The sequence below is a fragment of the Anas platyrhynchos genome, chromosome 4 (assembly GCF_047663525.1).
Source record: "Anas platyrhynchos isolate ZD024472 breed Pekin duck chromosome 4, IASCAAS_PekinDuck_T2T, whole genome shotgun sequence".
Classification (NCBI taxonomy): Eukaryota; Metazoa; Chordata; class Aves; order Anseriformes; family Anatidae; genus Anas; species Anas platyrhynchos.
The window spans coordinates 12,145,647-12,173,532 of record NC_092590.1 but is presented as its reverse complement, the minus strand read 5'-3'; the positions used below and the strand labels follow the sequence as shown (position 1 = coordinate 12,173,532).

General features: G+C 41.3%; 1 protein-coding gene across 4 annotated transcripts in view; it reads right to left on the bottom strand.

The window, feature by feature from the left end:
* The window catches only part of UNC5C (unc-5 netrin receptor C), a 246,336-nt gene that overhangs the window by 58,357 nt on the left and 160,093 nt on the right, over positions 1–27,886 (bottom strand). For all 4 annotated transcript variants that reach the window (XM_027455666.3, XM_027455667.3, XM_038178357.2 and 1 more), the window contains exons 3-4: positions 12,367–12,510; positions 678–781 (exon numbers count right to left, since the gene is read on the bottom strand). In XM_027455666.3, coding sequence (XP_027311467.1) covers positions 678–781; positions 12,367–12,510 — 248 coding nt within the window. The remainder of the gene's footprint in view (positions 1–677; positions 782–12,366; positions 12,511–27,886) is intronic.

Below are 27,886 nucleotides of genomic sequence, written 5' to 3'. Positions count from 1 at the left end.
TGCTGCCCGGCGGCACGTATTTTGGTGAAGAGTAGATTTGCTCCTGCCAGGTGGATGAAAGGCTCCCCATTCTCTATTACTTTAATGCCAGTGAGAACTACAGATAAACCTAAGAAAATGGATTATTTTGCAGATGCATCCCGTACCTGCCCCCACCTTGTGTTGCCTTACCTGGGAACCCGTACTGGACCATGATACATCCTCTTGCACCTGGCTGGCCAGCCAGTGCACACACAGGTATATGCACAAATACATGAGGGAAATAAAATCTAACAAACAAAGAATTAAAATGTCTTTATAACATGTTTGAAAGATGCCTCTTTCAATAACTGAAATGGCCTTTTCTTTAAAAGGCCAAGGAAAGATAATAGGATGGTATTAGTGTGCCCCACCAGCTATGTGTCCTTTGGACACCAGTTATAACTACGATTTCTGACAGAGAACAAAAACCTGAAACCAAACCTCCTATAGCTCTGCCCAGCAAGACACCGTGATCGCTTCCAAAGCCATTAATCAGTTCCCGATCAATCCTGTCTACCAGCAGCAGGCAGTCAGCTCTCCGTTACCACCCATTCATCATGACATGCCCTCATTCCCTGCCCCATTAGCCACGGATCAGGCCTCAGTTAGGATACCCAAATGCCAGCTGCTTGGGGCAAAACACCACTGCTGCTCACCTCAGCTACTGGGATGCCTTCAGGGGGACGGCACTGGAGAAGGACCTCTTGCTCCAGGGACACTTCTTTCCCCAGGGGCTCCTGCTCAAAAGTCTTCCGGAGATCTGGGGAGGGAGAAAGAGGGGGAGAAGGAGATGAATTAATAGTGTTAATAGCTGGTGGTGCATATCACATTTGATTGCTGTACCGACTCAGATGTGAGAGGTCTTACTAAACAGAGAAAATAGCATATGTCCTCCCTGGAAAGTGGAGCACTCAACACCGAGACAGGTTTTCACTTCATTCAAGCATTAAATGGTCAGAGGTTTCATAGTGGATTTATTATTTATATTGTGGTAGTACATGTGAACCCAGCCAAGAACCAAGGGCTCGCTGTGAAAGGTCATGTTCAGACACAGAACAAAAGGAAAAAGAAATCCCATCTTCAGGTAATTTATGTTCACTAAGCTATGCCAGTGAAACACTGAAGAAAGTTAAAGCAATTAATTACAACCTGTAAAACTAAAGCACAGAAGCTGAGTTTTTTTTGTTACTTCTGTAACATATTTGCATCGGTGGTAAAATGGACTTGGGAATTTCCTCTTACCACTAGATCCACATTTCCACCATGGTCTGACACACTCCCCATTGTGCCAGGGTGGAGAGGGAAAGGCGAATATTCAGCCCCAGTAGCAGCTGGGGACACTTCCCTGATGCCTGTCCCTGCTGCAGGTGGACACGGGGCCATGCTGGAATCCATATCAAAGAGCCGAAAAATAAGAAAAAAAAGAAAATAAGCAAACAAATCCACCATTTTAACCCCAGATGTTGATGTAGGGGGCTTTAACCTACACCATGGAAGACAGAACTGGTAATGCTGTTGGATGACATGTCAAGCTCTGCCTGGTTGGGTCTGTTGGCATCCTTGACATGCTGGTGGTACTCTGGGCCAGCGAGGCTACCTGTGAGAGGGATCACAGCAAAACAACCAGAGAGATTAGGTCTGTCCCTGACACCTGTGCGTATCCTGGGCACATGTCATGCTGGGTTAAAGCAGTTTGCTTTAGATGAGCAATAACTCGGACTATATTACTGCTAGTTCCACAGGTATCTCCAGTGGAGAAGAATTCCCTCCACATCAGGTATATTTTAATACACATAACGTACACATACATACGTGCTATGGACAATTATAACAGATGTACTGCGCTCTAATATCACGAGGATAAGTGAGAAAGTGATTATGCTGCCGGTAATAGAAGAATATAAGCACAGCAATAAATAGCCCATTAATAATAGCATTCATGTGTTCGGATATGGAGGGATGAATACAGTAGAGCCAGATTAGACAGATAATAATCCGAGGCTTTTCCTTGACACATTGATTTACTGTCCTCCCTACCTTCCTAAAACATTAATAGAGCTCTGAAGTTTCCAGCAGCCTCACGTGTGCACAGCAATCACCTCACTCACGAAATGCTCGCCTCCAGAAAAAAAACAACACCAATTTTAATGCAAAAAAAAGTAAACAGCATTAAGTCTAAAAATGTGTAATAACAATAAAAAAAAGGCAAAAAGCAAACAAAAAACCTAACACTTTAACTTCTTTATTCTCAGCAGCTGGAACTGCATGGCCTGTTTTCCCTGGGAAGTGCCGCAGCACAGTTATGGGAGGTGAGAGGAATCCCATGGGATGCGGCTCCCCCAGCTCCCCTCCCACGCTGCAGAGCCTCGCTGGGCGCGAAGCACTTGAGCAGCGCCACTGCTTTGCAGTGGGTCAATGATCCACAAACTAAAAATACGCTAAGTAGGGGCCTTGACATAATAGACAGCAATGTTCTCAAAGGAGCCATTAGATACCGTTGAGTAAATGATACTCATTTGGAAAAGAAAAAAAAAAAAAAAAAGTACGTGATTGTGTATTTACAAGACTGGGAGCTTTTATCCCCTATTCTGTTGGCTCCCTCCCACGTTTACAGCTTTATGCAGCCAGAGCTACCCACCACCTTCCCCTGCAGCCCTGCCACCTACATGTAGCTACAGATGGCAGCTGTGCAGGGCACTTCTTACCTAAGCAGGCATAAGGTTCACTGGTTGCAAAAGACGAGCAAGTTAATAAAGTGGGTTTTTAGCTGATGAAGAAGTGGAGGGCCTGGACAAATAATTTCCTCACTTTCTGTAGCTATCATGAAAGTCCCCGCTGGGACAGAAATGAGTTTTGAAATGACTCCTTTTTCCTATGGCCCTTGCAGCGTGATTTCTGTAGATCAAGACTTCCTTCCAGTTCTTCAGTCTTCAGCTTCCTTTTCCATTTAACAGTTACAGTCATCACGGCAACTTCACACTAGCAACCACGAGTGGGTGAGCTTGCTAATGTACTGAGGGACTTTGGATCTTTTCCAAAGGGAGCCTTTTCAAACACATTTGTCACTTTTCGGAAGTGTCAGAGAAGTTACGATTGCTTGCAAGCAAGGACAGAAGGGGTACATTTTCCCACAGAATGGTAAAAGACAAATAAAATACATCCCATTAAAAAAAAAAAAAAAAGTTTTAACAATCTTCAGAAAATATGCCTTAAAATAAACAACACAACAATAAAACATTTGATCCATTCTGTGTCAGGACCTCTTTGTCTGTGAAGAGGCAGTGTGAATTATTCAAGCTTCAGGTCAGCAGCAGCCCTGGTAACATGATGGTGAGAGAGCCTTCTCCCCCCTCACCCTCAATAGGGAGAGACACTTATTTAGTGCACCTGCACTTTCTTTCCAGTATAATTTTAGTAATGAAGAATCTCTGATTGCATTAGCGATACTCCTGTTATACAGGCAGCATTGCTGCCACAGCTCATCACTTCAGAGTGGAGCAAGCTCTGGTGGGAAGCGATGCTGAAAGGTCCACTTCGTTCTGCTTGTGGGCTCCTTCACATCCTGCACCCAGCCACAGGTGAGGATGTCACCGCCAGGCCCAGGGGACAGCCTGTACCACCATCAGGTTTCCCCCCCTGCCTCTAACTTCTCTTCAAGGCTTTCTTCATAAAAAGAAAAGAAGGAGAAGAATTAAAATTCTGGTCTGCCACCTTGAGCTAGACTATTTTCTTTACTAACGTAGAATCTTAGTAAATTCAGAGAGGGCTCTTGTGGCATATACTGCAGCACATTTACAGCATACTTAAGATGAGACTTTCATCCGAGACTCCTGAAATACTTTTGTGAAAGCCTCTCTGTTAAGGACAGATGGCTGCATTCAGAGCTGCATTGAAATGAGAGAATTTCCACAAGCATAAAACTGAAATAGTGTAATGGGAAATCAAAATCTCAGTGTATGCCATATTGTTAACTTTATTCCTGAATTTCTATGCGTTTGGTGGGGAGAGGGGCATTAGAGCTTAATTTCGATGCATTGTTAAATTCCTTTTAAGTTTAATGCATATTTAGCTTACAAACAGCTCAAAAGTTGCATTTTCACCTGCTAAAGGTAATAGTTTCCATACGAACTCATAGCATGTCCTTAGTTCATTTTCTACCTGTCATCTTCTACAAAAGAGTAAAGAATAGCCTTTTTTTTTTTTTTTTTTTTTAACCAAATGTATTTTACCTCCTTTCCATTGCTCTGTATTTTGCTGTGATGGGTGGGTGGGTAAAACTTTAAGGATATCTTTTATCATTTCTGAGAAACGTGATAAGAGGCAGGTCAGATGCCTTCAAGTCAGTGCTAATGCAAGGGTGACTAATGAATGAGAATGAAAAACGGACACTTGTCAGACAGGAATTAGATGTAAACCAGAAATGAACAGAACAATGCCGCATTACTGTCAGAGAAAGATGGATTTCTGCCCTTGGTAGACCTTAAAGACTCTTTATTCTGTGCTCCTTCTAGTAACTCCAACTTTCCTTCTATAAATATGTTTAAAAAAAATGAGCAAGCTTTAAGAATACAAAAAGAAAAGCCACGTTATTTTTTATCCAACTTTCCTGTTAGCTATGCCCATTGAGAAAAGAACATACATTTGATGTCTGTTGTCAGAAAAACAAGTTTTTAAGAATATGAAAAGACCTTCACAAGGAGAACATATATATGACAGTTTACTTCTTCCAGGCAGTACATATAGGCATCCATATAAAACCAAATGTACTATGTGCAAAAAATGCAGATAAAACACTTGAGAAGGGGGAACAAGGCTTGGCATTCTTTTCACTGTTATATCAATAGGTAGCCAACCTCTCTAATCCAAGTCTAGTCTTTTAATTTTGTCCAGACTAATAAGAAATGCCCAAACAGAAAAATAATTGTGGAAAAAGTGTAGGAAAACACCGCTGATGTTCTGTGTAATGAAAGAGGATCTGTGCTCTTGTAAAAACATATGTCACTGCATTTATTTCCCAAACATAGATGATTGATTGGTGCTGAGTTAGAAAAACATGAATTGTATTGTAAAACTGGCCTGTTCCTCTTCCATCACTTTCTGTGGTGCTGGTGAAGTTGAGAAACTTTTTTTTTTTTTTCCCCTAAAAAAAAAGCATTAGAGACTGAACTGCAGTCCAAACGTAAGAAAACAGGTGCTATCAGATATACTTCATCCTCTCTCTTCTGTTCACAGCTGAATTTACAACCTTTGTCATGCTCAATCACACTGGTGGGTAAATGATGGAAAGGTTATATATAAAAATTCTCTTTTCTTTCATTTTGTCCTTGTGTGGTTTCAGCTCTTTGTTGTTAATTAGATCAAACCAGACTTCCACTGAGACTGCCACAAGAGTGTCATCAGCCCAGGGGATCCCCCTGAAACCTCTGTCAGTTGTAAGTGGGGTGCGTCTCTCTGCAGAGTCCCCCGCTGTATCAGACACGTGCTGGGCATTGATCAAAGCTGACTTCCCCTCCTAGGGCACGCTTCTGTGCCTTGTTGCCTGTGGGATCAGATTGAAGCTAGACTGGGCTGTGCTTGTAGCTGGCCCAAGCATCAATACCTGAAACTGGGGATGGGAGTCAACACCTGAAAACCCCATCTTTGTATTCAGTGCACAACTCCATGCTGCTCCTTCCTTCTCTGGAGGGACTGCTCACATCTGGCACATGTCACAGCACTGTAAGGCTGCCCCAGCCACCTTCTCAGACTGGAGAGGAGCAGTAAAGATGAAGAAGCTTCCCCTTTTCCAAGCGTGGTACCTCATGGCTTGAGCTGAGCTTGTTTCTAGTTCTTCAGCCCAGGGAGTGAGGCCTCTGGCTGTCATCTCATGTGGCCAAGAAGCCACATCAACTTTCACATCCCAGCTGATGGAGACAGAGGAGGATTACTTGGAAGAGCACAACATGATTTGGAGATGCAGGACACTACATCTGCTGACCTCAGATACTGAACAAGTTGATGAACACCCCTCACTTGCTGGGCTACCACCTGTAAGATGCTTTGCTTGATCCTATGACCTGCTGTCCTCTGTTATTCACTATATACTCACTGCCAGAGCAAATGGGAGATGCACACCTGCCAGACCCTCATTCTGCTGATGGCATCTTGAGCCAGCTAGGGATAACACTTACCCTTGGCAGCTGCTTGGAGTCTCACCTACTGCCTGCATGCCTGCTGAAAAATCATTTGTCCCATTCCTCCCCCTTCAGCTCTAAGCTAGTTCAGCCAGGTGCTGGTAAGACAAAACAGCCTTTTACAACACAGCTTCCACGTGGGCTACGTCTCTAACGAAGTACCCACTCAACACGTTCAATATTGGTACAACTGTAAAAAATTCAAGCAAGCCCACTTCATAAAGAATTCACTGAGCAGATGGGTTCCTAGGCACGCATCGATCACACCCTTCTCCTCCTCTTATATTTTTACTTGATAGCTAGATATTTCTTGTTTTGTTTTGTAAGCTTAACCTGAGAACTAACTTATAAACTTAACTTTACTGTTCATTACTTTATTTGGTTATTGCAGATGGGATCTAAATTCATTGTTTTTCAAGAAAATCTAAATGTGAAGTTCAAATGACACCTCAACTGGCTCTAGATGACAGATGAACTAAATGCTCTGAAGATAGACGTTAGAAACACCAAGTGCACATTACAATTTACAGGTAGAGTTGAATTTATAACACATTGAAACAGTAAAACAGCAAACAATATATATAAACATGGTATTTTGTTGCTGTTGCTCTTCTAATATGCTACTCTGACTCACACAGATGGCTCATCATGACCAAAATGTACACAAACTTTTGTTAACTTCTCGATTGCATCCATGTTTCATCATCACTCACTAAACAGACTCCATTGAAAGATGATCATTTCTTGGGCATGTTAGCATAGGATATTCTCAAGGCTCCTGCAAGGGGATTTAAATCCATATACATTTAGTAAAGGGGTTCTTTCGGTTTTTAAACAATGCTAACAATGAAGAGAATGTCCATCTTAATTTATAAAACCTTAAGTCGTAAAAAAAACCTTAAAGCATAAAACCTTAAGCCATAAATACAACCACAATGTGGTTTGTATTTACGGCATTTTTATTGCTTATTTATGTGTATTTATTACTGCTGCAATTGCATCCTTAAGTTTGAGAATTGGTCACGCCTGTTAATTTGGGAAGCAGTAGACAAATGGGCCTGTGAAGGGGGAAAGCAGAGTTACAGTACTAAGTATGTTAAATGCTCAGTTAACTCCCGTGCTGCCCTTTCTGTGATCTGACATTGTTTCCGTTGTTTCTTCAGCAGTCTCAGCGCCAGACCACGCAATGCAGTTATCCCCTCATTAACTACACGAAGCAGATATTGATTAGGAGTAACTGAAATGGTGCACAGAGAAGAAATTAAGGTCCTATCTCTTATCAAAATGCACAAAGCATTCTCTCGTTGTTGCTTTTAATAGGGCACATCCTGGACATGCCTTCCTATTAAAACTTTCAAGTGTTATCCTTCCCAGCTCTCCCTCTTTATCCTGCTGTGCACCAAATTTATATCTATTGCAATATGCATTGGTGGCTACAAAATGCATGTTTTGGTGTAGCCAACAAAATCCCTTGGTGGCTACAGGAGCACATGCTCATAATGTTGCCTTAGTGTGAAGGCAGGGGGAAGAAAGGCACTGCAGCCGCAATACTAAAAGGCGGAGATAATTGACAGTCAGTAATGAATCTGTGATTTTTATTATTTTATTTTATTTTATTTTATTTTATTTTATTTTATTTTATTTTATTTTATTTTATTTATTTTTTATATCTGTTTCTTTGTATGACTGCATACCCCTTGTAAGTGGAGATAAACCATCATCTAAACTAGTCTACTTTTCTGTACCACATTTATCCTATCAGTATACAGCATCTGACATGCATATATTAGCTACATTCCTTTGAAAAAGTGTCTGGGGAAAAAAAGGCTTCTAGATAAGTAGACAGAAAACTAATATGAAATTATACAAAAGATTAACTACTGCAGTTCTTTACTACATCAGGGGTTTTTAAAATGATATTTCACTTTAAGTGAAAATTAAGTTCCTTCCTTCCTTCCTTCCTTCCTTCCTTCCTTCCTTCCTTCCTTTTTCAAGCTTTGATTTTAGGATAATGACTAAGAGAAAAGAAGAGACTCTCCAGATTCATTACACCAAAAAAAGATCATTCAACAGAAGTTACAGAAAAAGCTGTTATTTTCTTACTTCTTTTCAACAAATCCAAAACCTGACAGCAGATTTAGGGCTTATATTCTCACTGTATTTTCTCAAGGACAGCCTTGGTTAACGTCATGAAGTCAGTGAGGCTACACCAACACAAAACTGGAGCAAATGAAAAGTAAGGCTGCTTTGCGCACAAGGGCTCAAAGCAATTTGTCTTAGCCACCCTGTTATTATCTGATCTAAAAATTAGGTCAAATCCTGAGGCTATTGTTTAGTCTTTATCAGATGTATTTTCTAGTGGGTTTAACTCTGCTCTTGCTCAAACATGCTCAGGCATCATTCATCCTTAAAACAGGAACTGTGCCCTGTTAGGTTTTACCTGTTAAATGACATCAGCCTTGTTACATAAAATTCACATTAAAACTTTATATTGGGTTTGATTTTTTTTTTTTTAGCTACAGAGAAAGCTACCCAAACTTCATCCATCCCCTGTCCATTTGTTTAAATTGGGTAGAAGAACTGTATCAAAACCGATTAGTGACTCCAATGCACCTGATTACATGTGCTTAAAATAAAGAAGAAATGTCTGAACAAGTAGGAAATGCATTTTAGCACTTTCATAGGCCAGTATCTCAGACAACAATCTTATATTTTTCCAGCTCCACCAAGATGTACATAAGGAGTCCCTGCTTTTGTTGGTTAGGGAGCTATCAAGAATGGCAGAGTGAAAATTAATCCCAGCGAATCTGCTAATTCAAGAGGACAAAATGCTCAGCTCCACTCTCATGGGGAGACCAGCGTCTCAGGAAGATGAATTCCACGGCATATGAAAGAAGCTGAAAATAATGATGTTTCTATCACCTGTCTTGCTGCTTCTTTTCAGAGACAGCCTGCCCAGAAGGGAGCATACAGGAGGGCCAGGAGTGCAGTGGTGAGATGCCATTAAATGCCCCAAACACTTTGGGGAGCCAGGTTGTTGGCTTGAATCAGCCTCTTCTTATTTGTATGGCTAGCATGTGCAGCCTTTGAAATGCAGCAGAATCTTCACTCCATATTTATAGATTACTCCCTTCCTGAATAACCGAGGCTCTTTACTTGGCTAGAGCGATGTTGCAATTGATTTTCATAGAGAACTTTCATTGACTAGGTTGTTATGTACTTTCTGACACATGCCTGACCCTGCATTAAACAAATACAAGCCACTTTTCCAGGATGCACATTTTTCACACTTTCAAATTACTTTTCAGTTAATTCTATTACACGCTCAGTGAACAGAGATGTTGAATGCTATTATTTTTTGTTTGTTTTAATGGAGTGCTGCTCCAGTCCTTGAGACGACACAGCAATTCCCGAATAAGACCAGTGGTCATAAGGGAGAAAAGACAGAAAGAGGAGATGGAGAAGGAAGAGAGAGAAAGGGAAAGGAAGAAGAAGAAAAGATTTTATTTTCTTAATGTGATAGGAATGGCTAGTTACGCTACAGTTCTACATGCTGAGGTGAAATCACTATGTTCAGGTATTAAAATACACAATAAATTAAACAATAAAATAAATAATAAATAAATAAATAATATTAAATTAAATAATAAATTAAATAGAGGACTTTATATGCTCCATTCACTCCTTACCTTTGCCAAAGGTATCAGTGCTTGCTTTTTATATGAATTAAAAGTGAAGACTGCATTGGTGACATAAACATGCAACTACAGAAGCAGGCAGAGCTGGAGAGCTGGACTCTTCTGCCTCTCCTAAATCTTGGACCAGATTCATAAATACTGCATGAACCCTGCCTTACCTCCCTGTCTCATGGAACACTGTGTAACTGTCAGCAAACTTTTCAGCTGTGCTTGAAGTTCAGGTAGGGAACAACAATTATATTGACAGTCCATATTCATTCAGTCCTTTGGAATCAAGGCTGTGAGTATTGATAAATACCAGTATACCTGAGCCCACAGTTTAAAATAGTGATCTTGCAGACAAAATGACATCACACAAGGGAGGTATACATCCCTGATCCTATGTCTGTGTTCCTAAAAGAATAGTCCCAAGTTACCTGATAAATTTATAGAAAGCTGTGAAATTAGAAATAGGTAGTTTTGCAGAGAAGGTGCCTCTGCAGCTGTTCAAAAGCCTGTAGATTGACAGCCTGACACTTCAACTCCAAATCCCAAGGAGTGAAAGTGACTTGCCTAGTCAAAGCTGACCAAGAATCCCAAACTCAGGAACAAAAGAAAAAATCTCCACTAAAATACAAAGCTGTTTTTGCTGCGTTTGAGTGACAAGCACATAACACTCCCTGGAATTTCTTTAATTAGACTGTTCTAAAAGAAACCCCAGGACACTGCAAAAATCACTAAACTGATTGTTCACCTATCTCCACGTTTTGGTAAGAAAAAAAAGCAAATTCTATATTATGAGCATCTTCAATAGAAATTTGGACACCTGGGAAGAAATGTCAATTGATATAAAACAGCTTCCATGTGCATACAATAATTATGTGCTATATATAAAAACGAAGTGCATAGGTATGGAAGTTACTTAGCCATCAAGTGAAATACACTTTGACTTGTAAACTGCATTAATTCAATGGTCATCTGTCATAGGCTAACTGGCAGGACATGAAAATCGACTTAATGAGTTAACATAGGGCTCAGAATCTAAAAAAAACTGTTCCAACATCACTAAGCCTCTCTGAAGTGCTGACTGCTTGGAAGGAAAAAAAAAAAAAAAAAAAAAAAAAGGAATTGCTCTTTTGTTTCATTACAGAAAAAGGAAATGCCCAAAGTCTTGGTTCCCTGGCATGGGAAAACACTATGCACATATGTAATGGCATTTCTAATTTTGCTGGATGAACATGTACAATACTTTTAATTTCCTTTAACCTTGGAGAAATTCCTCTCTGAGGCTAGTCCTGTACTCAAAGGTACAGGTCTTTTATTTCCACTCAGTTACTTGAAGTACACATTTAAAAATGTGTATTTAAATTTAACCTTCTTGATGTGTGTCTGGATATTTACACGGAGGTAACTACTCTTGGAGGATTTTCACAAGAACAAAAGGAGAATAAAGTTCTAAATGGAGACTTTTAAACAAGAGTTATCCTACAGTCCTCCCTCTAATGTGTCTGTGAAATGCTTTATTCAGCTGGAAGACTTCTCTGTTTTCATTATAAATTCTTAGGACCAGTGCAGGAAATGTAAGTGTACTGCAAACCCAGCTTCTAATGACCTTTTGTTATAAAATGTGTTTTTGCTGAGGTGAAAATGGATGAAGAGATACAATTCCAGATGAAATATTTTGTTCACATTTTACAAAACAGGATTTCATCATGTGAAAGCGAAACAGGAGTCCCCAGCGTGACTACTCTATTACAAAGAAAAGCACCTCTTTGAAAATTAATGAACATTAAATATTTGTACAGTCAAATGAAGATCTGGTTTCAGTGAACTAGCTGCCCTGTGTTCTTGGAGTTAAAGCTGGGAGTGGCTCATAATAAATATGGAGGTTAGTAACCATGAATAACAATAATGAAATATTAGGTCTGAGATGACTGCTTGCAATCTTACCAACCTGGTTATATGATATGCTAAATACATATTTTTTTCTTTGTTGAGCAACAGCAGCATTATTATGTGATGGCAGAGCTACAAAAGAACATTAGACACCTTATTTCAGAGCTTGTTTTGACAATATTCCTATCCATTTGCTTCAGCCACTTTTCTTGAGACAGGTAATTGCTGTTCATAGGAAATACAGATTGCTGCTTTCCCCACACACAAAGGAGAAAAATAAGATTTCAGAAAACCAGAACAATGGAATGGTCTGGGTTGGAAGGGAACCTTAGAGATCATCTGCTCCAACCCCCCTGCCATGGGCAGGGACACTTCCCGCTAGATCAGGTTGTTGAAAGCCTCATCCAGCCTGGCTTTGAAGACTTCCTTGCTCTTAAGAGCAGGCTGATTTTTTTATGTGTGCTTCTGAAGGTCTGAATGTTAGTACACATCAAAAACTGCAGAAAATGCAAAGCCCAATAGGTGGGAACCAAAATCTCTCTCCCAAATGGTGGAGGCTCCGCTTTCCCTCACCCACACCCCCCCGTCTTGACACTCACAGGCGATGCGGACGTAGGCTTTCCGGCTCTTGGTGGTGCCGGCAGAGCTCCAGGCGACGCACTGGCACCAGTAGTCTTCTGGCCCGAAGAGCTCCTCCACTTGCTGGCGGGAAATCTCGATGCTTACTTCTCGGACAATCAGACCTGCAGGGACACAAGGACTGCCAGTCAGTGTCACGTTCAGAGGAAGGAAGGAGCAGAAGTCTGTCTGCTTGCAAAGTTGTGGGACCTTGTGATGCTCTATCAATCTCTCAGCAATATTGTCGTAAGGATATGAAGGATGAGAAGCAACAGTTTGTCTGCATAATATGAGAAGTGGGTGAGTGAATAACAATCACTGCGATTTGACTTTTATCATATAGCACGTCTGGTACGTGATAAACAAAAGGACCAGCACCTCAGCTGATACGCATTGTATCATGTCCACAGGATTTACTTCTAGTGATGATCCAGCCCCATTTTATTTTCATATGAGTATCATAAAGCTATAGACTCATTCAACTTATACGACTCCCTTAACCCTCCTGTAGTTCACCTCTTTTTGCTAGACAGATACACCACAGGGAGAAGTCCTGCTTGCTCTGATACTGCACTGCACAGAAGAAGGGATTTTGCCACTGTAGAAAATGTCCCAGTGCTTGTAATGATGGGCACAAGTGCTGCACCATGGTTATAGCAAGTTGTCAGTCAAAAGACAATTATTATGTGCTTCAGTGCCTCACAGCCTCCTTGCCCATACTCTCCATAATGCATCTCAGCGCAACCCTTAAACTCACAGCCAGCCCCGCTCCCTATCCTTACCAGCAGACCAACATTTGGCCACATTTCCCACACAGTGCTCTCTGGTGAGAAACTGTTTTGCTTCTTCTATGTGCGAGGAAGTGTTGCGGTGCTGCAGGAATCACTGGTAATGCACTGATCTTCTAATGACCACCACTGTGTTTCATACCAGCACATCCTCTTTTTCTGCCTCAAAACGCAAAGCCTGGCCAAAATGCTCTTAAATTCATGCCAAAATAATGGGGAAAAGGAGAAAAAAGAGGTGCCTGCATCCCTTGTCAATGCATGTGATCTTTGTTGCTGATGCCAAAGTACCAACAAACTTCTAACATGCCTCTGAAAGAACCACCACGTTTCCAAAACTGCACTCTCACAAACAGCCTTGAATATAGAAATTCCACATGTAAATGTTTTGTATAGTGGGACCAATTTTCCCCTTCCTTCCAGAATTGCCAGAAAACTGAATTAAGAAATCCTTGGATCACCCACAGCCTGCTCAGTTTGTCCTGATCACCGAACACCAAAGGGGGGGTTGAGCCCTATTGCCAAGCACGGACCTGAGCCCTTTGAGTCCTGCACACTATTACAAGGAGATATTTGTACTGTGAATGCTTCTGCCTGTGTAGCACAATGTGCTCCTGAAGCACTGGAAGCCAGTTGGGCCCTTTGACTTGGGACCTCAGCGAGGCTCCGATCAGGGAGCCCAGGCTTAATTGCAGTTTGTACATCCTTGTGCACTGTCGCTGAGGCTGCGTGCTGTGCTCTTCCCAAACTCAGCTAACAACAGCAAAAAGGAACTCATGCGTGTAATACCATAGGCCTCTCTGGTGGGAATACCATCTAATGAGATGCATTTTCCTGCTAGAGACCATCACAGCCTAGACCCATTTTTTTTTTTTAATTTCATTATCTTTGACATCTTCAGCCATCGAATAATCACCTACTTTGGGGGGAAACACCTAATAGCTTTCCCCCTTGAAATGAAATACTCAGAACATAGCAACTGCAGTCCCAAGTATGGAAATCAAAGCAGTGTGTGGACACTTGATATGCAACGAACACTATGTTATAAACTTGTTCTGCTTTGATGAGCTAATTTGACTGCAAAAGGGGTCTGAGGATAGCTTTTGTCCTGTTGAGAAGAGCATGAAAAGGGTGGGGAGGCAGCATGTACATTACATGCATAAAAATGGTTATATTTTCCCAGTGCAACTGCTGCTGGCCTAAAGATTACTTCAATTTATTCCCAGTTCTTACAGCACCAGCTCGGGCAGCCTTAGAAGGTTACAATTTTATGTTTCTGTAATAAGGCTGATTATAACAGCGCGATAGAGCAGTGGACTCTGTTACTCGGGGGCTGAAGCAAGCAGGCTCATAATGACAGCACTGGCTAATAATGATTATGAAATAATTCTTAACATTTGGGACACAAACTCAGTTCTCTGATAGTCTATTGAAGGTATGAAGTCATGCATAAAACAGCTCCCTCTGAACATACCGGCAGGAACTTTAATATTTGATTTCCTGAGATTTTGTAATTTAGAATAGCAAACTATTCTGGGTACTGTCTTTTGAGACAGCCATCAAGTTCTGATAGGTTTTGGGTTATTCAAAGTCATTTGACATGTGGACTTTGAGTGGCATCAACAGTTGTGCCATGGCCAAAGGGGTGCATAGCTTTTTGATGGCATAGTTGGTGACTCCATGGGATCACCTGGGATGAAACAAACAATGACCAGAACTGAGGGTGACAAATGTAGGAATTCCCACAGTGATACCTCTGCTTTGTTGCTTTGTTCCTTATGCCAGAGTAGGCAGATGAGGCATTTGTAAGAGAATCGTCCTGGACTCAGTGCTGTTTTGACACGTTGGGAGGCCGATCTGACCACTCCTTCCCAGCATTGCCCATGGGTACCACATCGCACAAACAGCAATGATGATTTAGGAGGAAAATCTTGCCAACCTCAGACTGCAGGGCACACGCAGGGGGATACACTTCCCTTGTTGCATTAAATCACAATCCTCTTCCTTCTGCTAACACACTTCAGCGTAAACCCTAATAGAAAATCTCTTTCTAGGCTGGGTTACGAAAAAAGGAATTTGCAGCGATACCTCAGGAAGCAACTGCCTCGTTACCAGCTGACATATTGCTGTACATCAGATTTCAGAGAGGAGCTGGTAGAGGCTGTCTGCTTTCATTCAGGAGTGTATCGCTTATATACCATGCGTGTGGAGCTAGCGTAGGACAGCCCTGGGATAATGACTTCAAACAGTCATCTTCATTTTACCCCTTTCACTCTACTTTGCCACGGTGATAAGTAACAAAATGACACTCTTTCACAAAGAATATCTCCTCTACTTTGCCTTCTTTACCAGAAATATATTGAGTTTCCCAGTCTAGTTCTTCATGTGGCTAAGCTACGCAGCAGGTGAAATTATGCAGTGTGCTTGACACTGTTTTCTTACAAGGCTGGAAAACTCTAGGGTTAATATAATTGCTTAGATGGTGCCACTATCTGCAAGAAGGCAGGATCTTCCTGCTCCGAAGCAATGCAATAATAAACACCGTTGAAGGGAGACAACAGAAATGTGGGCAGCTAGAGTGCTTAACAGGTCCCTTATAATGCATATAAATCCACAAAGAGCATCAGTATAGGACTTCTAACTCCTACTCTCAGTGTGACAAATAGCTTGAATTTGACAGGAAAAGCATTTGCTTGCACTGTCCAGACTTGATTTGCATTCAACAAACTGAGAACTGTTTCTGTAGCCACTTGCAGCCCATCTGGATCTTGGGTATGAGCACAGATATGTGAAGATATTTGGTCTAATTATCAACACCTTATTTCTGGCAACAAGAAGATTGTGAAGAAGGGAGCTTTAAAACAAAAATGCAGAAAATCAAAGTAATTTAAAGCAATTCTCCAAAATAAATGGTAATTGTATCTTAAGGTTGTGCACTAAAAAAAAACACAAATCCTTAAAAACACATTTCTGGGTTGCTGGGCTCTTTCTGCATAAGCGTTTCTTTACTGAATAACTGCAGAATTCCCAAAAGAGCAGCAATGTAAGAAGTTTTAAAAAATTGAATATGAGAAAGTGAAAAAAAAATCTCAGGAAAAAAAAAATAGTTGCCGTTTTCTCCTGGTCCTGAGTATTCAGATCTGGATCAGCTGGGTTACAAAAGATGTCAGAGAGGTTGCTCAAGGCCAGGGCTATTTATACACACCGATCAGACTGTTTTAAAACATTTACTTAAACCTGGCAGCAGAAAAAGACATTACGTTCGTGGAATTTCCCTCAAGAGAGGTCCAAAACCCTGTAGGCCTTTAGGAGACTAAATAAACTGGTCTAAAAGATCTTCCTACCCCTAACAGTTTTCTGTCCAAGTGAGGGCAGAGGATAGCTTATAAAATAAGGCTCAGAGCCTTGGCATAATCAATCTGTGATGACATCCCATGAATTAAATAAGGAGGATTTCTCCATGTGTGAAAATTTTGCATATTTAGCAGCACAACATACGCAATTATTCATTTCAATAAAATAAATGTATCTCTGGGGCTAATACAAGTTGGGCTCTGAAAAGGAGTAGGAAGGAACCAGAACTTTGCTTATTTCTGTATTTGCACGTTAATGAGAGATTAATGGGGGGAACGAGGCAGAGGGTGAAGGGAGCCGTGCTCAATCTGCCTATTGCTAATGCATGCAGCTAAATGAGCACGGAGGAGAGGCACTGGCTGAGGGTATACATGGAAATAAAATTACTACCCCTCCTGGAGCAAAAGAAAGAGTGAGGAGGGAATTGTGGCTTATATACATACTATTTTATTATAAGCTCTATCCTAGAAACACAATCAAGCATAGACACACTCCATTCACACGGTCCCTAAGTGCTTAACTTATTAGCTGGCTATACAAACTATGAGGTAGATTATCTGGTCTTCAGAGGCAGAAATGTTATCGTTTTTAATGTATGCAAATGTAATGTAATTGTATGATATTATGGTACATTATTAGTAAGTGCAATAATAACTCATGGGTTCCATATTGCACCCACTGAAGTAATTGGCAAATTTCCCAATGATTTTAGGAGGAGCAGATATGCCAATCAGTGTAATTTCTTTCCAGAGGGAAACAAAAATGTCTCATAAGGTTCTGCAACTGCATATGACTGCTTATGATGAGAAATGATCACTGCAAATATCTGAAACATCAGATTATCAGCAATTAATTAAATGTAATTATCCAGCCTGGAGTCAGTTCAGGCCACAGAGTTAGTATCCTCACCTCCCTGGTCATCACTTTGCCAAGAAATTATGTGGAAATAATTTGGCTGCCATCAATGTTTGGCGTTTGATATTAATGCCCCGCATGTGTGAAAACATTCCTCAGGACTTCGACAGAGCAATTTGTGTGGAAGCATTATATTGGCATGTCTCTGACCCTCTGGCACAACACTAAACAGGAGCTATTTATTCACAAGACTAAACTGCACTTTCAAACTCCAAGAAACGGAATGGATGATTTGTTTATTTTTTCTGTAAGTGGAAATCCAGATATTTTTTCCCCCTAAATTCCTCCCCTTCCTGCTCTGTAGTGGGGAAACAGAGGTCAGGGAGCGTGTTTGGTGAGGACAGAGACAAGGCTCTGGGAGTCAGTAGTACAACAGTATGGGGTAGGGGATTCCTCTGCATGTGCAAGCCACATGTGCTGCCAGAGGATCCCTTTTTATGGCAAGCAATTCTGTGGTTACATTTAGCCAAACATGGTGTGCACCCATGTATACGACTCAGATCCTCAGCCTAGAGACTGTGGTTTGCTCAGTCTTCAAAGAAATTGGTGCCAGTCTGAAGCAGCCCATGCTTTCTGACTCATGGTTCCCTTTTCCATCTATTAGTAATAGGAGAGGTGAGTGAATGAATGTTGTATGGAAGTTGCTCAGGCAGTGCATATTTTAATACCATGCGTGTTCGTGCTCTTCAAAGCAAGACGAAGGTGGAAGGAGAATCCTGATACCAAAAAATAAAACAGCAGTTTTTCAATCATTTCAGAAGGGGCTGGATCATCTGCACAGGATTTGGCAAAAAGGATGAAAGCATTTTTAGTTCTCACAGTCCCCATCTGCCTTACATTTCATACACAAAGCTTCATCCAAAATTCCTTAAAACAGCCTCATTTTTATTTTTTTTTTTTTTTTGTGAAAGTGGGCAAGCCTATACACCAAAGTGGTATGACTGTAAATAAACTTACTAAAAGGTACGCAGACTCCCTTCTCATTATGCAGTCCTTTGTCGTTATATTCTCCTCTGATGGTAAAACTTACACGACCAAAGCCAAGAACGATGATCTAGTGATAGTCCACAATGAGCTATCTGATTTATGTAATTGCTCATCACAGGTGCTATAAACAACCTGTCTCTGTAGTAGAAGGCTTATCGCTTTCCTTGTTAAAATAACCTTTTTACAAAGGAAAACATAAAATCAGTCCTCTGTCAGAATGGAACTCATTCATCCTCTTGCAGAGACGTATCTCTCACAGTCACGGAGTAATTCTGCCCCAAAACATCAGAGTAGTTATGCTGTGGAATTTGGTCTTTTAAAAATGAATAAATAGGCTATGCACAAGAAGAACAGCCTCAAATATTAAAGTTCTTGCTGAGAAAAATGTACTCTGTGCATCCTAATGGGACAGAGATGATTGCATAACGGCACACTTTGCCTATATCTTATTTTCTATGTGGAGTAGTGGCAGCCTTAACAAAAGATGGATAGACAGATAGATATGTAGAGATATTTTTAAAAAGCAAACAGCTTTTCCACTTGGTAATCCTTCACACTGTGATTGCATGCACCTGTTTTTGCCTCAGTACTGCTTTTCCCTAAATGATGGCTGGCTAGTGGTATGAAACGACTGCAGGAAGATTACAAACAATTTGCCGTAAATATTAGCTCAAGCATTTAAATTAAAGGTTTCCAGCTATTTGAGCTCTCTCCATAACTTTCTCCTTAGGAAAGAGATATCTCCTTAACACAAATTAATACAGATGAAGGTAATTGCCTAATAAAGTCAAGTCTGCATTAAAACCTACATCAAGTTTGCGTTAGTTTGCTGTGGCATCTAATTAGCAACCAGTAGCAGTGAGTTAAGCTAAAATGCTAGTTCCCCCCCCACTTTTTAACTGACTTACGCACTTCCACAGAAATTACAAAGGGCTGTCTTCAGAGGGATTTTACTTTGAACTGGAATTAAAGAATGAGCATCCTGTTTGGGTTTTATTTTCTTTTAGCAGAAAAACAAGGCCTTTTTGTTCTTTTTCCATTAACATCTGAAGGACCGAGTTGTGTAAGATGGAAGAAGGATTTCAAAAGTGAATTCCTGGGTACCAGTGGAAAACAAATGCAAATCCTGGCCTCTGCCAGCACAGTGGAGGTGAGCTGCAGGCAGGAGACCCATGGGCTTGTCCCCTTGTGGTAGGTGAAAAACACATTTCCATCTCCTCCCTGACCAACTTAGGCACCTCACTGCTCTATATTTGTTTAATGCTTTAAAACTACATTGGATTGCTTGTTCTCGCCCTATAAACAACTAAGAGACAAAGCAAAAACAACCAAAACCATCCTCCTTCCACTTTTTTTTTTTTTTAAAATGGAAGCTATTTTTTGGTTCCCAGCATTTTTTCGTTAATATGCACAAATTGCTCCAAAATGTGTTGTTCTTTTCCCCATGTAACAACGTGTGCTTATTGTTGCTGTTTCTTTTTTTATTTTTATTTTTCCCGGTACAAAAGTAATAACCATGCTCTGGTATAGCAGGACTCCAAAGAAAACCTCACCGCAAGCATACATCTACATTCGACCACAGGTATCTCCGTTTCTGCACTCACATAAGTCTAGGAGCAGAAAGAAATGAAGGTGGACGCCTCCTGACCCAAATCTTCCCCATCACAGAGTGGCAGTGCCCAAGCTGAGCTCTGCCAGACCAGCAGGGTTACTCACAGGGAGCACGAAGAAGAGAGGCTATCCTTGTAGGAAAGCACGAGCATGAGCAGTTCCAGCTTTTGGGTCAAAGCCCAATTTTCCCTTCTTTTGTTTGAGGCACGTGTGACTGAGAAAAGATTTTTTTTATTATTATTTTTTTTTTTCCAAGGGCCAGGAAAACACCCTGCCAGAGGTTCATGTTTTACATAAAGCTGCAGTTGAGACTTCACAAAGGAAATCTGTGCACTTTTTATTTCTGGTTCAGAGGATTTACATGCTCTTTCTAATGATCTGGGCCTTCAGTAGTGGGTAATGCTTCCCAGTCCCCAGCTTAGTGCTCATGCAAAATTGAAGCACTTTTGAGGCAGTTTAAAGCCTACAGATGAATCTCAATGTGCAGACAAAGAGGAATAATGGTTGTTTAGCACTTTGCTAGAAGAAGCTGAGGAAATTATGGGGGGGGGGGGGGGGGAGGAAATCTATTGAACTTCCAACATCTGGGAAGCCACCAGAGAGCATCTGAATTTTGAACAGTGTGTTTACATTCCCTTTGCAGAATGGAGGTGGGGGGTGGCGAGAGGGAATGAACAATAAAGAGCTTCTGTGTATGTATTTAAATAAATATATTTTTAACACTTTAAAATAAAAATATAAACTGAGTTGTTTTGTTACATTATCGACTTAGTGATGTATATATAAATATATATATGCAGACATGTGCCTGTGTACCACACCCACTCCGTGTGGATTTGAGGAGCAGAGACAAGGTGACAACGCCTCATTTCTGTGTGCCTGATGCAATGACACAGTTCAGTGGCTGGTGCAGCTATTGCGGACCCGAGGACAGCCACAACGTGACACAAGGGGTCACACGGGAGCCTTCCCAAGCCATTCTTTTCCTTTTTTTTTTTTTTTTTTCAGTCCATGACGTGCAGGAACAGAAGGCCGGGGGAGATGTGTCAAAGCCTCTCCCGGTTGTTTGTTGCTGTTGTTCTGTATGTTTGGCATCACGTTTTGTGGCAGACTTAGGTGTACTGAGAATATTTTAACAAAAAAAATGGCAAGAAGCTGCTTTTAGAGAAGCTTTCTCCAGAACATGAAGTGAAGTGACTTGTGGCAGGCAGACATGAAGCTCTGGTGATGTCTGCTCCCACACCCAGTGCATACTCAGGTCTGTGCCAGAAGGCCAGGAAGAAGGCTCCTGAAGGCCAGGAGACTTCCCTCGGTTGGTAGAGATGAGAGAAGTCATCACAGAAGGAGTGTGAAGAGACACAGAAGTCACTCTGTATGCACGTGTTGCTGGATACAGCACAACACACAGCTCCCATTATCTGCAGCGAGGCACCAGGGATGCAAGCAAGCTGCTCCACAGCTCCGCGTGACTTTGACACACAAAAAAGGGCCTGATTCATTATGTAAGTAGTCACTGTCAAAATGCATCCTTGTAGTTCTATGTATTTTATTTTTACCCCCCTTGGGTACCCTTCTCTGACTGAATCGCAGTACTGGCTTCCACTTTAGTTAAGGAACAAAAGGATTAAAACTAAACCCAAAAGAGAGCCTGATCCACTTCCACGTCTCATTACACTTCAGGCTGACAATCCTTCCTCCTCTTCAGAGGAGGGCATGGCAACCAAACCAGGTGCGGTGTCGGCACTCATTACAGAGGCAGCGCTGTACGAGTCACTGGGAAGCCAAAAGCAGCAATCAGCCAACCACAACCCTCTCCAAAATCAAAAGCTGGGAACAAATAATAGAAGAGGCAGCAAGGGCCCAAAGAAGAGATGCAGAAGAGACTGACGAAAAACTCCCTTTCCGCTCTCACAATCAAAATACAAAGAGGGATGAGAAGTTATGAGGAGTTGGGAAAGGCACCCCATCAAAATGTGATGAGCAAGAGATGTATACAACCTCACGGGTGAGCAGCAGGCGTGCCGGTACCCAGCACATCACGCTGCTCATTTATGGGCGAATCAAGAATGCATGGGAAGGATAAAAAAACTAAATGCAAGTGGTGAACCCATAAAGGCAGCACAAAATCAGATCCTGCACGTGGCAGAGCTGTGTGCAACAGCCTCCTCTCTTCCCCTTGCCCCTCAGCAATGATTTCACGAACCCTGCCTGCTCAGTGGAAATAGGACTGCAACTTGTGCTCAGCGAAGAAAATGTAAAATACAATTTAGACCTCCATTTCCTTGCATACTTGCAGAGATTTTTTGTAAAGAAGCTACAGACTAACTCATTCTCCTGGTTAATTAACCAAGAGACCTACACCTACAGGATTCAAGTATCCCTGTCCTTGCAGTGCCAGGGTGATCCCGGCTGCAGCCCTTTTGTTGGACACTGCACAAGACCTGGGCTCTGCTCTCCTTCACCATCCCTATATAGAAATAAAAATGATGGTCCGCCTTTGGGCCTCTCTTCTGAACAAAGCTGAAATCCATTGTCCTTTCAGGCTCTAGACCGCCCATGCTGTGGGGAGCCCAGATCCCATGCAAAGGGCTTTCATCTCCAAAGGAGCCAAGGGAACAGATGGAAAACCAAAGCAGCACTGTGCAAAGCCAGAGCTAGTCTGAAGCTCTGGTGGGTGGAACTGGTGTCTGAAGATGCCTTCTGGGAATCTAAAGGGATTAATGGGATTGTGAGTAACAAAGGGCTCCATGAAGCAAAACCATGAAGGGAGATAAGGTGTAGGCTGGAAATGTTCAGAGGCGTATCCTCAAATGCTTCAAATGAATACAATATGCATCCATTTTCCTCCTTTTTATTATTTTAAATAACTTTATTTCCTGTCTCGGATTTGTTTTCCTAGAAGCCCACAGGAAACCTTCAGGATAATTAGGAGAACAGCTGCAGATAGGAAGTTAATGCTGCAATAAGAAATGAATAAATACCCTAAAGCTTTTATCTTTTGATCCCAGAGCACTTAGAAGAAGTAAATAACAGAAAAGTGGAGTTATTTGTATGGGGATACGTGGTAAACCCACGGAAAATTTGGAATTACCCTTCCCATGGACACACAGGAAGAGTGTGGGCAGGATTTACTTGCAAGAAGAGCATCTCCTTCTGGCCCCCACTATTAGAAGCTGTCTAGGTTTAAGAGCTAGAAGCAGCCTTCCACAAGGATTTACAGGAATTAAAAAATAACAAAACAACAAAACTCTATAGCACAGCATGCTTAAAGGAGAAATTAATTATATGGCAATATATGTATTATAAGAGTGTTATACATGGTGAATACTGTTTTCAGTGGAGTCTACACTCAAAATCCATGGGGTCTGTTGAATTTAAGAAACAACCTTGCTGCATCTAGGAGATAGTTTTGCACTGCCTATAAGCAGATTTTTCCTCCAGAGAGCAAATATACGACACAATGTTCTTATTCTATATATAAAAATGTAATTTCCCTTCCTTAGGTCAGCACTGACCTTGGTGATTTCTCCACTTCCTTCAACAAAAATAATTACCATACTGGATTTATAGCCTAGAAAAATCTGAGTGTGTTGCTTCTGAAGTTTCAAAAATGGTTCTTTTTCTATTAAAGTATACTAATTACTCAAGATAAAAGTTGCTTTCTTGCCAAAATTCCTGCGGTAGCTTTGTTGTTGGGTATTTCCTTGACTGGGGTGTGCTGGGGACCACTCTCCCAGCAGCCAGATTTGGAGATACAACCTGGGAGAAGAGAGAGCTCCTCTCACCATGGTAATGAGCACAGGCCTCCTCTTTAATGGGAGAGCTGCCTGCAAGGCCACAGGGAGAGATGTGGAGAGAGAAGGAGGCCTGAGTGGCACCTAAAATGTCAGCAACCGAAATGTCAAACAGGAAAAAAAGTGTGGGTTTGTTCATCTATTTCTATGTAAGTAAACATCTGGTATCCCTCCAGAGAATCCTGGTTCTTTGGAGAAATGCAGATGGCTGCTCCGTTCTGCACCAGCTGCAGCCTTTCAGACCATACATATAAGCAGGTTTCACTTTTAGCATCCTTGCAGAGAGTGGACAGAGTTTGAATTACTAAAGAAAATGGACTAGAGTATCAATTCCAGCCCACATCTCAAACCTATTAATAGAAGCATTTGGGAGAAGATACACGGACACATTTTTAAATTTCCTTGAGTTGGATTAGGGGAGAATATTGAAGGAGCACAGCTAAAAACTGGCAATACGTTGCTGATAAATAATTATTTTGAATCAGGGTGCTTGATGTTTGTAAGGGATTTGATCCAATGATGAACAGGCAATAAAATGACTTGTAACAACAATGGAATGAAAACAATCCTTTTTTATGATATGTGGCTACCCACACCAGAATAAACCCAAGGTATTCTGCCCCAGAGAGTCAAAATATTACAGGCTCTAACGTAACTGCAGCATTTAGCATTACCTGTCATCTCCTCAGCAAAGTTCCTAGAAGAAACTGTCCACATTTTGAACTCTTGAAAAATAATGAGGATTAGGAGACTAGAGCAGGTCATGAAGAAGCAAAAAGAGATTAAGGAAGAAACATGTGCAGAGAGGAAAAAAAAAAAAAAAAAAGAATAAAAAGCAGTAAGGAAAGGATCTGTGGGTGATAGAAAACAAGGTGAAGGGTACCCATCTGTGCTCCTGGTCTAGAGCTGAGCTTACATGGGGGACAGGGGCACCTGCATTTCATATTTGAGATCCCAAATTAAGTTTTTCCATGCTGGTATCAATGAAGTGCTGCATTTTATACATAGTCATAGCTTTTCTTATTCATAAAAAATACTAAGAGGAACATGTACCACTGCTCCAAACAAGAGCGTGTAAGATGATCTTTGTTGTATAATCAAAAGCCCCAGCTTCAACAATGAAAGCTAGCTAGCAGCCAGGCAAGCGAATGGGGCTTTTGTTCATTAGGGCAGTGCAGACTTCCAAATCACAGTGTCACACACACCAAATAAACAGCTTTCATGAGATGTACACAGACAGAGAAAAATAAGGTGACGGAGTATGGTGGAAGTGATATTTCTGTCTCTACAAACAGTGCCAGAACAGCAGTGAGTCACTGTGGAGGCTTCCCCACGCTGTCTTGGCTGCAGCATCCTGCAAGAGCTGTTTTAAAGGCAAAAGGGTAGACGTCAATCTTTGATCTCTCTGTTGAGGGTGATCTATTAAAGATTTAGCTAGCTGGATATCTACTCCCCTGACAGGCTGCCAAAGCCATTGCTTAGGGTAACAACCTTCTATTTGCCAGATCAATGCTGACCAGACGTCAAAAGCTCCGTCTCCTTTCATCAAATCTGCAAGTCATCCAGAAATACGTTATTAATGGTAAAAGGTAACAGTGGAAGGTTAGCGTGGGAATCACAGCAGTCATTCTTGACTATGTCAAGAAACTGAAACGAAGAAGTCTGAGATTTCTGTCTGAAAAGAAGAGCACATTCACCCACCGGAGTGCAGTTTGATAACCTGTCTTTGTCAGGGGAAAATCTTTTTCTGATCCAGATTCTAGCTTGACCAGTTTTGTTGATTTGGTTGGAGGCAGGGAGGGGAAGGAGCAGCTCAAGGGAAGATCTCGGAAACATCTGTGCTCCTTGCTGAAGGCAGGGTAGCACCAGGGCATTTCTGGTGGATGTTAGGTCCCCCAGGGGCCTGCCTCTTGGGGCAGGACATGGGAAAAAGGATTGGTAACTTCACCTGGTCCTTAACAGAGCCTCCCTCAGCATGTCTGTCCTCTGTGGTGGCACAGATAGGCCTGTTCACTTTGCTTTAGCAGAGCCCACAGGACAGGTCCAAGAGCCCTTATTCCATCTTGCTGCTATTTGGAATCACTGAGGAGGGCATCAGCAAACTCACTGAGCCTTCTTCTCCCTATGCATCTGAGCACAAGAAGACAAAAAGTGCAGGCAAGCAGTAACGTTGGCTGAATTGCCCGATATGTCTATTTAATTAGCACTTAGTAGAGCTCCAAATGTTTTCTCCTTGCTTGAAGAGGAGAGAGAAGCACGTCACTGCCATTGCAGAGGGCAAGAGGGGGTTTATTGATCCTTTCACCTTAACAGTCATGGGGAAACTATTACAATGCATATGGAAAAATAGTAGTCCTGATTTTTTCTCTGTTGTACATCCCAGCAGTGTTGGTTTTGGCTTAGCAGCATTTAAACCCTCTGAATAAAAGGGAATAAAGTGGTGCTGGACACTGATTTTCTATATGTCTGCAGCTCTCCCACCACTGCAGAATTTTTCGTATGTATGTGAAATTACATCTCCATAGAAGCATACATGCAAACTAGCCATTTTCAGAGGCACAGTAATTTGGAAAATGTTCAGAAATTGCTTTAATAATTATTGACGCCATTAAGCTTCTCATTTTGTGGCAATGGAATTTTCTTGCCCCCAAAAACACCAGTTCTGCAGGCTTTCTTTTACTTCCTTTGCTGTTATCTTTTATGAAAGTCAGTCATAAAATCAAATGTGTTCCCTCAAAAATACTTTTATCTTTGCTTTTTTAAAACCAGTGTTCTTATTCTTTACATATATTTTTCCACATTAATGGGAAAATATTCCAGTAAAAACAACAACAAAAAACATAGCATGACTTGCCTTGTATTTCATCTACATAGGAAGTGAAGGAGTCAAAGATGTGTGCTAAAGATTTTCAAAGCACCCATTTGACTTCTTTATGAAAATGCTTAACTTTTTCATAAAGAAGAAAAAATCCAGGGAGTCTGAAGTTTAAAAACAGAATTTAATGATTTTCTATCTAAAGCTTCTGGCTTCTCAGGCTCGATCATTGCAATTTTTTGCCAGGCTCTCTCTTCAGTCTAATTTAATCAAAGAGAGTGGTACTAGAACACCCTGTCACCGTTACTGTTCTCATCCTCTCCAACCAGAAGGCAACAACTCCCACAGAGTCCCTTGGCATGTTCTTTACAGCAAGGCTTTACCTACAGCCTAAATATATCTCACAGGGCAAAGTGCAGAGATCTATAAGTCTTATTTTGTATCTTCTCTTGTGTTAAAAAGAAAAAAAATATATATATACACGCATGCACACAAGAAAAATATATAAATATTTGTGTTTCTCTTCTTAAAAATTAACATTCTTAATACATTCATTATTTGTATATAGCAGCTCTTTCCAATGAGAGCAGGGCTGCACTCTCCTTCCTTCTTTTGTGACACTACTATTGTCATGCTGTTGTCTCTAGTTTTATCAGTGACAGAAACAAATTTGCCTTATAACAGAGTTAATTATCTCTACACAGATTTAATTCTTGGCCATAGACTCAGAATCCAGGAACATATAATCTTTCACAAATCAAAGCCTGTTTCTCTCTTTAATGCATCATTTACAATCTCTAGGTGATAGCATCACACCTGTATTTTAGTCCTATCTCTTCCCTATCACCTGTGCTGTGAAAAAGAAAGCATAGTCGACTTTTACTCTTTTCTATCATGTATTTTATTGCCTGTTTATCTGGTTTGCCTTTGCGCTGCTTTTCTATCTAAGGGCCCGGGTTAAAAAATGGGAGCTGAAGAGCACCTCACAGTGGTGCTTCTCTGTGTATTTCTGCAGAGCAGACCTTAGGAACGGTAAAATATCACAAGAAAAGAATATGCCAAGTTCTCAGTTGCTTGGATTTACACAACTGACCAGCAGAAGCACTTTACAGATGAGATCTTTTTGAGCCCTGGGTTATTACTAGAGATAAATGTGGAATTTGCTGTTGGAGGTGCTCCAAGGGGACAGAATGTCTTTCTTGCTTTTCTCCGTGCACAGACAGTGCAATCCACCCACTTT